Source organism: Mchenga conophoros, linkage group LG14, assembly GCF_057382185.1.
Source record: "Mchenga conophoros isolate Kocher_MC1m ecotype Shallow Benthic linkage group LG14, M_conophoros_male_GT1.1, whole genome shotgun sequence".
NCBI classification, from domain to species: domain Eukaryota; kingdom Metazoa; phylum Chordata; class Actinopteri; order Cichliformes; family Cichlidae; genus Mchenga; species Mchenga conophoros.
In genome coordinates, this window is record NC_140539.1 from 6,925,917 (window position 1) to 6,939,335 (window position 13,419).

The 13,419-nt window shown below is 40.3% G+C and overlaps 2 protein-coding genes across 3 annotated transcripts; one reads left to right on the plus strand and one right to left on the minus strand.

The window, feature by feature from the left end:
* Window positions 1-951: 951 nt before the first annotated feature.
* On the minus strand, window positions 952-3,083 carry LOC146559168 (uncharacterized). Its single transcript, XM_085245215.1, has 4 exons — window positions 2,510-3,083; window positions 1,731-1,895; window positions 1,104-1,231; window positions 952-957 (listed from the first exon to the last, which is right to left on the minus strand). Exons 1-4 carry the CDS (start codon window positions 3,081-3,083, stop codon window positions 952-954), a joined length of 873 nt encoding a protein of 290 aa, XP_085101341.1.
* A 6,145-nt stretch (window positions 3,084-9,228) lies between these two features.
* On the plus strand, window positions 9,229-13,371 carry tekt1 (tektin 1). Of its 2 annotated transcripts, none has more exons than XM_085244635.1 (8): window positions 9,229-9,347; window positions 10,075-10,249; window positions 10,343-10,508; window positions 10,676-10,804; window positions 10,912-11,058; window positions 11,229-11,454; window positions 12,721-12,917; window positions 13,054-13,371. In XM_085244635.1, exons 2-8 carry the CDS (start codon window positions 10,084-10,086, stop codon window positions 13,211-13,213), a joined length of 1,191 nt encoding a protein of 396 aa, XP_085100761.1. In that variant the 5' UTR covers window positions 9,229-9,347; window positions 10,075-10,083; the 3' UTR covers window positions 13,214-13,371. The 2 variants fall into 2 exon arrangements, with proteins under 2 accessions (XP_085100761.1, XP_085100760.1); XM_085244634.1 differs by having other exon boundaries at window positions 9,243-9,400.
* The last annotated feature ends 48 nt before the right edge of the window (window positions 13,372-13,419 follow it).

The following is a 13,419-nucleotide window of genomic DNA, read 5'->3' on the forward strand; positions in this document are numbered from 1 at the left end:
ATTGGCCGAACCAGCAGCAAAAGAAGATCCAAACTACGCTTCACATAAACATCGTCATGAATTCCCTCTTACTTTTGCTGTTTTGCTTCCACCATGATAAAATCACACTTCATGCACAGCTCTCTCTCTCTCTCTCTCTCTCTCACACACACACACATACGTGTTTTCGTGATATATCAGTACGTATGACAAAAATTTGACAAATGGGAACGTGCCTTTCCAAAGGTCCTACAGGCATGGGAATCACAGAAAGTTTGACCCATGCTTCCAGGAACACGCCCATCTGTTGAGATTTTGGCTAGGGCTACATTTTGGTCAAACCTGAATTTACTGCTACTTGTGAGGACACTGTCAGGTTTATGTGACTTATGAGTACCATAAGGTCACACACTGATATTTCATGTTTAGGTGAATTGTGAAGCCCATGGATACACACATAATTTTTTCAAGTATACATGACTTATAAGGACCAGGTAAGGCTAGAGTCTGTATTTTCAGCTTGGCTCTTGTTACAGGTTTTTGAGATTACAATATAATAGGCATAGATGTACAATAGTAATGATGTCCAGTCAGGTAACTTCTGACAGAAATATCAGACATTCATGTGTTAATACAACGCAGTAAATCTGAGCTGTATAGAGACTTAAAAAGAGACATAGCTCAAAAATGTGGTCAGTCTACTTTTTAAGTCTTAATATTGTATTGCATTAATTCATTTTGCAGTGAATGTTTATGTGAATAAAAACATGGAACATTATCTGCCTTTCTTATTTTTTAATTACAAAATGCACCCATAATAAACAGATTTATGGGTAAGAACAATGCAATGCAGACACCTGCAATACTGAAATAACTGTGAGAGTAACAAACTATCTCCCTTGCTTGTTTAAACTGAAAACAGAGTATGAACTTATGATGGCAAAAACCAGGAGAAAGGACTGAGTAACTTAGTCATTGCTAACCCAACAGACATAAAGTCAAAAAATAAAACGAAAATAAAGTTAATTTTAACTGATGCAGCATTCCTGAACCTGCATTTTATAATTTTATTTATTCATCTTTCTTTTCAATGTTATGATCCTGTTGTGAATGTAATACTTTACGGCAACCCAGTCTCTGCCTTTCAGAGCTGCCGGTTCTGCTTGGATGCAGGAGTCACATTCCTTTTTGCCAGGTACTTTGCAGCTTGACTTCATCACATCATTTGTCCACTTGCACCTTGCCTTCCCAGCTGTCATAAATGGAAACAAAATAAAATATCTTAATGCGAATGTAAGATAAGAGAGAAAACATTCTAGTTTATAATGTGAATACAAAATGTTCTTAAACCTTGCTTTCTACTGGAGCACTTTAAAGGAGCAATAAGCACAATTCATCACACTTAGGTTGAAGGAATTAAAAATGGCTATGTGAAGAATTAGAGGTGTAATTTAATCTGGAGTACAGCATGAAGTCACAATCCCTCTCTCTGTGTTGATCTTCAGCCATAGACTTTGGTTTGGTTTGCAGGCAGTGCACAACGGCACACCTAGCAGTGAAAAGATATTGCTTAATGCTCCTTTAAGGATGCTTGGGATGAACCATTTGAAGTGCTGTGTTCTGCTGGGAATCAAAGAAGATGAAACGGATTATGATAAAAGCTCTTAATAGTGTCATGCCTGAAAAGAATAAACATGTCCATTGATAACAAGTATATTCACTTAAAACATTTTGTATATGGGTGCCTTTACCCTTTCTTGGTGCAGTGTTGCTGATGTTTTTGCTGTCCAGGGTGGATGAGGCAGAAGCGCCCTCCATATTGTCCAGGGTGGTTGAGGCAGAAGAAACCTCCATATTGTCCAGGGAAGCTGAGTAAAGTGTGCGGCTTTGGTTCCCAGAATTCTTGGTCCTTGAGCCTTTGAAAAGTAACAGTGAAATATGAGAATTAATGCATGCAATTGGTTTGTTTGCATTGTAGGCAAGGTCAGCATTGGGCAGTGTGTAATTTTACATTTGATATGAATATTTTACATGTGAACATAATCTACTAATAATACTCATCAATACTCAGGCATCTCCCTAGCAACACATTACTTGCATGCACTACCTCTCAACTTGTGTGCCTAATCTCACAGAAGTGGACCTCCTAATCCTTATATTTAATATTTGCCTTTGTATTGCTTATTTATGCATTTTGCCAGACTTCAATGTATCCAGATCTTTTAGTACCATATTAATGAATGGTGTCTACCATTCTGTCTAATGTATATACTGCTGTCCCTTAAGCCCATCTAACATGACTATCAGGAACCTATTAGCTGTCTCCAGTCTCATAACTTAAAGATATTGTCACACACTGGACAAGTCAAGATACCAGTGATGGTTTCTCCACTGGAATCATCATCACTTGTAACTACTTCATCTTGTTGGGGAAAAATAGTCAAGACAAAATATTTATATTAGAATCTGCTGAACATTCACAAATGTTATATTCAAAGCTAACTATGTTTAAAAAAAAAAAAGAATTCACCATCAGGATTGATTGTGATGTCATCCAACCCTTTCCCCTGCAGGTCAGACAGTTTTCCTTTCTCCATTGCAATCAACAGTTTGCTGACTTTTGCAAGCCGCAGGGTACTCTCTGGCTCTGGAAGCCGGTAGAATTCTCGATGGACACGGATGTCATGTCCGAGAAAGGTGGCAAGTTGATCCATTTCATTTTCTTTTAGATTTAGTACTGTGGACAAAGTGGCAACTTGTTTCCGCAATCTTGTTGAGGTAAGGGCCTCTGGGTACTTTGCACCACATTTATTTGCATACTTGCGAAAGCAGTCAGAGCCTCTGTAATGGGAAAGGACACCTGGGCGTGCAAACAAGTACACATTCTCTGTGCGGACTTGACACTCACTTCTGGCTTTTGCGAGGAGCTCCATTGCAGCGATCATGTCAGGTGTGAGAAGCACAGGTACCATTCTTGACCTTTTACCACGAATCTCAACTCTGTTAAAGTGCTTTGCAAGTTTCCTTTCAAACTCAGTTAGGCCGATCATGATATCAGGATGCAACTCTGTGCGATTCCAGGATGTAAAAACCTGGAGCTCCATTTTTGAAACTTCTCTTTGCCTTTTTCTGTTAAATAGCACTACCCTGTTAAGTCACTTGAGCAAGATTTCCAAAGGTTGTGCTGTTGGGTTTTTCCTCAAGGTCCTTCATGTACATTGCAGACTTAGTAGCAAGAAACTTGTGCAGCAGTGACACCTCCTGTGTAAATGGCAAAATCTGTGGTTTATTCCATTTGGCTTGTTGAAGTGTGCCCAGTGCAGCAGCTGAAATGGACTCTGACCACTTTTTTTCATACAGAGTGGCAAAACTGCTTGGCTGACTCTGCAACATCATAGCGATTTGCAATGATGGCTTTACACTGCACAATGCTTGCAACTTTAGCCAAACTGTGTCCCAATTTCAAAGCCAAGGATGGGGTTTTATATGATTTGCTCTCCAGCTCATAACCAGCAACAGCTCTGACTGCCTGTATGACATGGGGAAAGTTACTAGGCATAACAAGGTCTTCTGTGCTCTTCAAAGGTGTTATAGCTCTGGCGGTTATCAATAACCTTGCGATCTGTCTCATTTTTTGGCGTATGTAATCATTCCTTCTCTCATTTGGTTTCCTGCCATTGTACAGTGACTCACCAAGGCTAAGAATCTTTCACTCTCTTTCACTCGTTACTACCAAGGAGATGTCATCCTGATTCATTTCACATGCAATCTTCCATACAGCTTCATGAACTTGATCAGGTTTCGGTAATTGCAGATGCATCCGTCTTTGCCCAGAGGGAGCTTCCTCATTAAACCTCTGAGGGCACCTTCTCACATGCCTCCAAAGGCAATTTCTTGCATATAGGCAATTTCTTGACAAAATTTGCAATGACGGTAGTCCTCAGATCCTGTTGCAGTAGTGGGTCTTCGACAAGCAACCATTTCTCCAGCACCCGAGTTTCCCACAGTAGTATTATGGTTAAAGTTTCCCCTCTTCTTAATAGAGCGCAACAAATCTCTTCTTTCGCGGGATCTTTTATCATAACTGAAGGCGCTTGCAACTTCTGGCACATTACCGTGGGCAGATTCAAGGTGTCTTGCCAATTTAGCAATGGCCTTTTTACAATATAGACAGTATTGCTTCTTGTTGTACTTGCTTTGTCTTTCCGTGTTTGGCAAAGATGTGACTTTTATGGAGCTGTCTTTAGGTGATGTGACCCCTGATGAATCAAAACTGCGGCTTGTTACCAAAGTACTGTGACTGCTACTTCTCAGTGACGAACTAAATGTTGTAGGTTTCTCTGAACTGGTGATCTTCCCACTGTGTCCTGAAGCCGTCTCCAATGCCATGTCATTTAACATATTTTGGGGAACCACAGATTCTGTGATTTTCATGTCCACACTATGGAGACTTGTGTCAGAGGAACTGCCACATGAATCTGGGACATAGTCTTTATCTTCATAATCCGTACAATCTGAGAATTCATCAGTAGAGACCTGAACGAAAATGGAGAAAAAGCACCTTTGTATTTATTAATAGCTAGAATGTAACTCCCCCTCCAGTAGCAGAACATTCTGCAATCCATGACTTGATGAAAATGCGTTCATGTAGTAAATATGCATAGTTATATAAATAAAATTGAATTGAATAACATTAGCTATGGTTCATACTTGCTGTGTGGTCGGCTGTAATGTTAGATTGCACGATCGGCAAGAGAATAAACTTTCAATCTTTTCATTGTTTTCCCACCTGGAAAAAAGGCATCCATCCTGTACAGCAGCTGTGAGACGAGCTGATATCAAGTTCACTACCATCCCCAGATATCTGTTGGTGTGTTCTAGACATTTTCATTCGGGTAAGTTCTAAAAGGTTCATATTACTCTTTATAGTGTATTAGTTTTATTTTCGATGCACTCTGAGGTCATAGCAAATTAGAACAAACACCCTAGTGAGTGATTTTGCAGAACTATGTTCTATTTATAGAGTTGATAATTATTTGGCATTATTGCAGGCAAACCAGCCTGTGAAATTGACGATACAAATTCTGACTGGATTCCAACGCTACACATGGGGCACTCCAAAATCCCTGCCTCAAATATACCACCATGCCAATCATATTACTTCTTCCATGTGAGGTTGAAGAGATGACCCTTCTGGATAAGATAGTGAAGCTTTGCTGCGTTTTGGTGAACATGTGCCCCATTGTGGTTGTACAACCTGTGAAAAATTAAACGTGCTTTTGTTAAATACTCTTAAAAGTCTTGTGCTGTATATATAGTGAGATTCTTTTCAAAACATTTTGTCATTTGTCACTATAAATGACATTGATTCTACACTGTAACTGTTGTGATTCTCTATAAAGTGGTTTTAATTTTAAAAAAGGCAAACTTTTTTTTAAAAAACTTTTTAACAGTAGTACTTAGTAAGTACATATTGAGTAAATACAAATTATTTGCATGGCAATGCACTTCTGGCATAAATCTAGACCTCCTATATAAAAAATGATGGGTCATTCCCACAACCTGCAGCTTTACTGTGTTCGAGCAGTGTATACAATAGAGGTGACAACTCCAGAGTAGCAGATGGAATTTTTCTTTTTTGAGGACAGCTTCTTTTGCCTTTACTACGGATGGTCTGTTTATGTTTTGATCGAGAGCCTTTTTTGGGCAGGAGAAGTCCGAGAGGAGAAGGCCGTCTAATGGCCAAACTCTGGGTGAGATCTGTGTTGTGTTGGCTCCTTCCAGCCCTTGACAAAATATTTGTACTTTTACTGTAATTTCCTTACATTTTAAAAATGGGTTCATTACTTTGGGTTTAACACATTAGATGGAAGCCTTTATTTACCAGTCTTTAAACAACAAACTTATATCAATCTAATGGAGGTGACCAATGACAATCTTATAGTGTGACCAGTGATTATTACACACACACACAAAAATGAAAGCAGCAAAAAGATATTTCCTCTACAATCTGTAGTGCTGTAGGGTTAGAGTGGATTAAGGATCAAAGTGTATAGCAACTTTCGTGACGGCTCCAGCCCCTGGCTCGGACACCTGCAAACAATCGTCTCATCTCATTCACTTCTTAAGGCGGCTGCTGAGAGTGCTTCTTCGCTGGATTATTGTGTAACACTCGTTAGTGTCCTTGCAAATCTGAGCTTTTTCCCGAGTTTCTTTCGTGCCGCAACTTACCTGTTCTTCCTTCCTGTGCCAGATTTCTCGCCAGCCTGAGGACCGCCGTTTGGTGAGCTAAAAAGCCGGAGTCGAGCTACCTGAGCTTCAGTGAAGGATTGTGTACATAGCCGTCCCCTCCCCGTGCCTGTGTTCCCCGGAGACCCTCTTCCTGTGCCCCCTCACCTGTATATATCCGCACCTGGTGTCTGTGTGTAAATAAATTGTGAACTTAAGTGACGGTCTGCCTCCGAGTCTCTCCTGAGCCTGACAATAGCACTGCCTTTAGTAGCCTCACACAGCTCCTACTGTTTCCTCCTCATGTCTGGACAATGTTATATCATGAGTAATAATTTTAAAAAAATCCATCCATCCATCCATCCATCCATATACATAAAACACACACATGCACACACACACAGTGACATTTTAGACCTTCTTCAGAATATTGTATATATTATGGGCATCACAGTGCTGATCGAGAATCCTTACATTATTTTTTATTACTAGAGCTACAATAATAAAGCAATGAGGAGGGGGAAGTAATAAATATGAAATAATGTCATTATGATGATTCCATTTGTTTCACTATCCACTCTGTGCAGGGGCAAAGCTTATTACATTTTTAAACTGTAGAGATACAATCATTTTACTGCTGTAAAATCCAAATTTTGTCTTATTTAAAATATAAATCTAATATAATCTGCTTCTTAATGTATGTTCTTTAAAATACAGCGTGTTTTTTTTAAAATATTATAATAATGCATAATTATGTGGACATGCATATTAGATCGTTTTTTAGTGAAATATAATCCCCCCAGAAAGGCAGGAAAAGCCCGGAAACTTACTTTAAAACTAAATACGTTTCTAAATACTTTAAAACTAAATATGTTCCCTAAAACGGTGACAGAGCTACAGACCCATGACAGCCTTACACAGGTAGCCAGCAGCTATGACCAGCACTACCTGTGCAGTTAATAAAAGGACAGGTAATGTTTGTCGCGCTGTTGCACACACAGCACGCTCATTTCTTTCAGTTCGTCAGTTGCCACAAGACAGCTCACCAACGTGTACGTAATAAGCCAATACTCCTGTGTGCTACACACTACAGTGTACGCTGTACACCTACTTACTGGTTTTGTCGCATCAGTCTGTGTCTCTGAGTTAACTTGTGTTTCTCCTACAGCTCCGGACTGCAAAAAATGCGCGTGCTCTTCGTGAGCTCGTTCCCGGCTCGTAACCAGCGCGTTCTGCCGTAAAGGGCGATCATTGGTTAATAGTGATCATGTGACTGATGCAAGCCAGATCCTTTTATTTAGCAAAACTGTGATTAATAGTATATATTATTGTTGAGGGGCACAGACAGGACTCTGCACGCCCACACACATAAAACATTTTTTTAAAGTTGCCTCAACAGAAGGGCACACATCAGGAAAGGGGCGGGTGCTCAAGCCCCTCCCCGCACGTGTGTGTGTGTGTGTGTGCGTGCGTGCGTGTATGTATAAATAAAAAAAATAAATAAATAAATAAATAAAAAATACTAAAAGAACCAATCTCTGTGGTGCCTACTGACACAGAAAAATAAAACAACAGACAAAATCGACAGCCGCAGCAGTCACCGTCTGTCAACTTACACCAGTATAAAACAAATTAAAACACTCTGATGTGTCGGGTCCTTTGCCCGCAGCCAGAAATCCACTTGGCAAAGCAGCACTCGGTACTCTGTAAATAAAAGGCAGGAGGTGACTTACGCAGGACAGTAAAACACAGGAATATTCCTCAGCTGTAGGCCTATTGTTTTTGTTACCTGTCCACAAGTTCACGTCACACCCTAATAAATGTGGGTAAGTGGCGGTGAAGTCCACTACACTGTTCTCACGGGAACGCAATGTTTCCCACCTACAAGGGTGCAAATAACTGTAAACCTCGGCCACAACAACCAGAGCTTAAGTGGTACATTGTTGTGTAACCTACCGTTCTGACAGAAGTTTAGGGGGACCCGCATCAAGCTTTCATGGAAAGAAATTAAAAACACCAACTTGCCCAACTTGGACCAAGCACTGGCAGCTTCAGGTTTGCTGCCCACACCTGAGCTTATGAAAGGAGCAAAGACCAGCTCCGCCCACCAGGGGCAGTTCCCAGACTCAGGTCTCACCTGTCACATATAGCAGAGATATTCTGAATTTACACCGATAATGCTTAGTTTTATTTACTGATTTTTACCTTTGTACCTATTTAGTGCCTAGTATAAAGTTAGGATAAACAGTATAATGGAAATCAGCCAGGTTAGCTTGTTAAATTTTAGGTTACATTCTGTTAAATTCAGTTTTGGAAATCCACAAAGAGCAGGAAACTTCCGAAGAGTAGCAGCACATGTCAGCTGATTACAGCCTGTACACAGAAAATCGTCTGGAGCTCTCAACAGAAGTTATTGTGAGTATCTGATACACACATCCTTTAAAGACCTAATTTTAAAGTAAAGAATGTCTGTACGTTTGCCACATATACCACACACCATTGCCTTAATGAGTTTTATTAGTGAATTACGGAGCTAGTCCTGTAGTTAATCTTAAAGCTGAATCATGATAGTTAATCCGATAGCTAAGAGGAAAGGGATCGATAGGGATCACCCTTTAAAATGTCAGAAAAACAAACAAACATCTGTATTCCTAATTAAGTCCTTAAGTCCACTTATTTAATAAATTACATCTTTAAAATATTTTGAATTTTTTTTTTAAAAAATTGGAATTCAAAAATGTTTATTAAAATTAGGATTTCGATTTTTTTTGCACAATTAGTTTTATGGCACAATTCGTTATTAAATCATAACATCCGTTAAATTTGAAATATTTATATTATTTACTCTTATATTTTATTAGTTAAACAATAATTTATTTTGTTAATGCCTAAACAAAAATACGAAATTAAAACTGAATTTGTAAATGAAACTGAATCTGATCTATTTTAAAATCTATTTTACTGATGTATAATCTTAATTGCACAGTACATTTTTAAAACGCTTTATTTCGATGCGTGTGACTCTTCCGGTTCTCCATAGTTGAGTGTTGTTATGTAACAGTACTCCGGTGGCGGCGTCTGATGAGGCTTTATTAGCCGTTGCTATGGTAACCACTTGTTTCGCCTAACTCCTGCATAAGGTACAGGACATTGAAACGTACTCTTCTGGTGGTTTTCTGCTGTACCAAAGAAGGTATATATCATAAACGCTAGGCTCCTGTCGTTTGTTAAGTTAACCCGTCGGAAACTGTGATATCAGATTGAAGTTTGAACAGCGGGCAAGTAATTTTGGGGTTGGCATACACCCTGTGTTGTTCCAAATGGAAATTTGCCATGTCGTTTTACTCTTTTACTGGTATGTTTTGAATTGTCCGGTGGGAGGGTGTGTGTGTGTTTGGGAGAGGGGGGGGGGGGGTAACGGAAGCTGTTATTTTAATTTTGACTGTGTTTCTGTTCTTTCACTTTTTAATGGCCGGCTGACTATGAAAATCCATCTGCTAATGCAGAGGGGAGGGAGACAGGACAGAAAACAGGCTGTATGCATTTGCATCATTGTTTAGGACACAGTCTCAGGCTGCATTAACACAAGACTTCTCTGAAGCAGAACACTGGTGGTTCAGACATGATGAGTGTTAGATTACTCAGGGCTGGCCAAGACTCCTTTTCACAGCAGTGCAGTTGTACAGGGTGATATTAAGTGTTTGGTATTCCAGTAGAGGCGATCAGCTGGTGTTCAGTAGACCCAGCAGAGTGTCATGGGCACTTTCCTCTGGTGTTATTTTTTAATTTCTCTGTAACAATCAGCAGCCACAGTTCTTTCCACTTTCTTGTTAATGTTCCTCCTTCCTGCTCATACTCACTACCAAGTGGAGAACGATGTCGTTCCCGGACCACAGCTCCCTGCTGGGTGTGGGACCCGATTTGAAAAACATTGAAGTTATGCTGAATCACTCTGAGCTCTTCAGGGCAGAGTGTAAAGGGCTGATCCAGGAGACTGACAAAACATGGCGGCGCATGCAAAATGATGATCAAAAGAGACTCGGTAAGCAAAAATGAATATTTAACACAGAATGAAAGACTATGGAGGTGAATTGTAATGGTTCTTCCTTTTTTTTTTTTAAATTCTGCTGTCCAGATCAGCGGGTCAGAGATATCCAGTTTCTGATAAAAGAATTGCAGCTAAAGCTGGAGGAGGTCATTCTGGAGACTGATGCTCTTATGACTTTACAGAGCAGTGTTGTGAAGGCTCTGGAGGGCACCAAAGAGCCTCTGAGAGTCACTGTTCTCTGTCTGGAGGAGAGGTGAGGCAATATTTTTTTTAATTATTATAAACGTTTACAAGTTTATAATAATAATGGTACCAAAGAGTCCAGGAAATGATTGAAGCATACATTTTAAAGAAGCTAATGTGAGCCCTAATTCTGTGTAAAGATGCACCTCCTAGTAACATTAGGCTCATGATCTGCAGGATGAAACGCTTCCCGGCTGAGAGGGTGGAGGATGAAGTGGAAAGAGAGCTGCTGAAGGAGCAGGAGGTTCTCAAAGGAGTGGCTTCCCTCCTGGAGCGTACAGTGGAGCAGATGAGTGAACAAATTCGGTAAGAAAATTGGGTTCAATTTGATTTCGAGGGCATCATAAAAGCACACAGAGGCTTTGGGTTTGCTACCTAGCCAACCAAAGTGAAAGTCTGCTGTTTTGTTCCAGACTGAACCGATCTGCCAAGTACCATTTAGAGAAGGATCTGAAGGAGAAATCTGAGGCTCAGCACATTGACAACTCCTGTGTTGTAATGACCACCCATTCCATCGGTAACCTGCAGCTGTCCACAACCAAGAGCACCAGTCTGCCGAGGTGAACCTCTTGTTTAACACAGAAACATGTAGAAACAGTTTTCAGACATGAATTAGTTTTTTCCTACTTGAGGTCTAAACTTATGCTGTGATTAATTTCCTTAAGTTTTCTGCATAAAAGGAAAGTCAAGAAATGTTAAAAAGATAGTTGCGTCATTTGGTTTTTCTTAGCTTGACAGTGACTCCAAAGCAGTGGGAGAACATTTCAGATATCAACATAGCTAAAGCAGAGCACCAGAAGACCAACTCTGAGTCCATGAGGGCCCTGGTGCAGTCTGTCCTGGAGCAGACAGCTGCTGACATGCAGAAGCAGTTCCAGGCAACAACAACTGCCTTCCAGACACATATCCAGGAAATCAAGTCTGCCAAGAGCCAGATGGAAGAGAAACTGCCGGAGGTAGGGCAGGGAGGTTTGTTAGACTGCATGCTTGTTGTAATATACAAGGAAGCAGATGTAATGCTGTGTTTATCATTCTGCCAGGTATTAAATTAACGACTGGTTTCACATCATTTTCTGTTCTGCTTTAAAGTTAGCACGTGTTGTGGTGACCTAAGTCAGGCCTTTATATTTATATAGTTAGGAAGAATGATGGCCTGCCAAACGTCACTCTGATGGTCTAAAACTCCTACTGGTTCTTTCATAGATAGCCTCACAAGTTCCTACTTCATTTTGTCTATTTATTGTCTTTGGTTTCCTGTAACACATTACTCACATAGTTTGAAGGTGTGGTTTCCAAGAAAGTTGCCTGTGCAATCTGCTGTTCTCTACAACAGTCTGTCCTTGTGTGTGCATACACACTCATGGACTGTGTCCTTATACCTCATATCGTTTCAAAACAGTAACTGTATGATTGACTTCATATGATGCATTCAGGGGCCATGCATTGTTTTCAAACTGACCCTGCAGTAAGTGTAAGCATGAAGAAGCATGAAGTCTTTTTTTTATGTCATTGCATCAGCAAAATGATTATTAAAATATAATGGCCCATCCTCTTGTAGACTAAAAGCATGCATACATTGTTGATATTGTTGGCCTCAGATAATTGTGGTTACTCCCTGACTTCAAAACTCTGTTTCAGTCAGAGTGTCGCTGAAAGTCCACATTTGCAGGTACACTGCTAAACAAACCTCTCACTTTAGTTTTCATTTCCAGGAGAATCAACATGTGCAGAGCAAAATGTGTCTGCATGTAACCAGAGGGCTCTCCTCTAGTCAGAGTGCCAAAAAGATGTGAATCACATCAAACTTTGTCCCCAGTAGATCAAAGATTCAGAGTGCAGAGGAACTGAATTATAGAGTGTACATTAAAAAAACAGACATAGCAACTGTGGTGTCATCATTGGATTTGCATTTTTGAGGCCTCAAGAGTAGCACCTTGCACAGTACCTTAGTATTTTGGTCCCAGAGGTGACCATATTTTGATGAGAGGATAGAGTGCAATGTAAACAGCTAATGCTATCAAAGTGTATTAGCAAGCTAACCTTATGTGTGCAGTGCAAAGACACATATATCTGCTTGTTACAACAGAGGAACAGACTAATGAAATGTTACGGTGTGAACACACCGTTAGAATGTTAACTTCATAGTAGAATTAGTTTGAAATAATTTCACTGCAGATTGTGAATCTTGGCTGCCCCTGATGTGACACCTGTATTCCCTCTAGATTCTGTCTGAGATATTCAGCCAGGAGAGGCTCAGAGAGGATCTGCAAGTGGCCATCACAGAGAATGAGCATTCCCTGAATCTGGCAAATACCCGGCTGGCTATGCGTCTCCAAAGGCCCGGCAAGGAGCAGTGCTACGATCTAGCCCAGGCTCAGCTCCTCACTGAAATCCAGCACCTCACCTCTCACATCAAGAAGTATGGCCTGCAACAAAACAGATGTAAAATGTTTGTGCTGCACAGCTCAAACCTCATGACCGTGTGCAGTATTTGGGGATATTACTGCAGGGGACACACATCATTATGCAATGTCTTTTTGTCTCTGTGTTGTCAGACTGCGTGAGGAAACAACTCAGTCACAGGAGCAGCAGAGGGCGGTAGTGCGCTGCAAGCTGAGGATGGAGGAGGATGTCGATATGAAGGCCAGCTCTCTTTACATTGACGAAGTCATCTGCACTCAGCTGAGGGAGCCTGTCAGGATACATACATTCTGACCATTATATGCACTTCAGATGTATTTCAAAATGCAGTCATATAACATTTTCTTTACAATAACTGTGATCCTGTTTGTCTTTTAAGTAGTTGGTTGGCATCATTTTTCTTTTACAACTGTTTGAATCTCTTTTTTTCCTCACTAAAATATTAAAATTGACCTCACATAGAATCTTGTGATTATTTTTATTTGCAAACTATATAATAG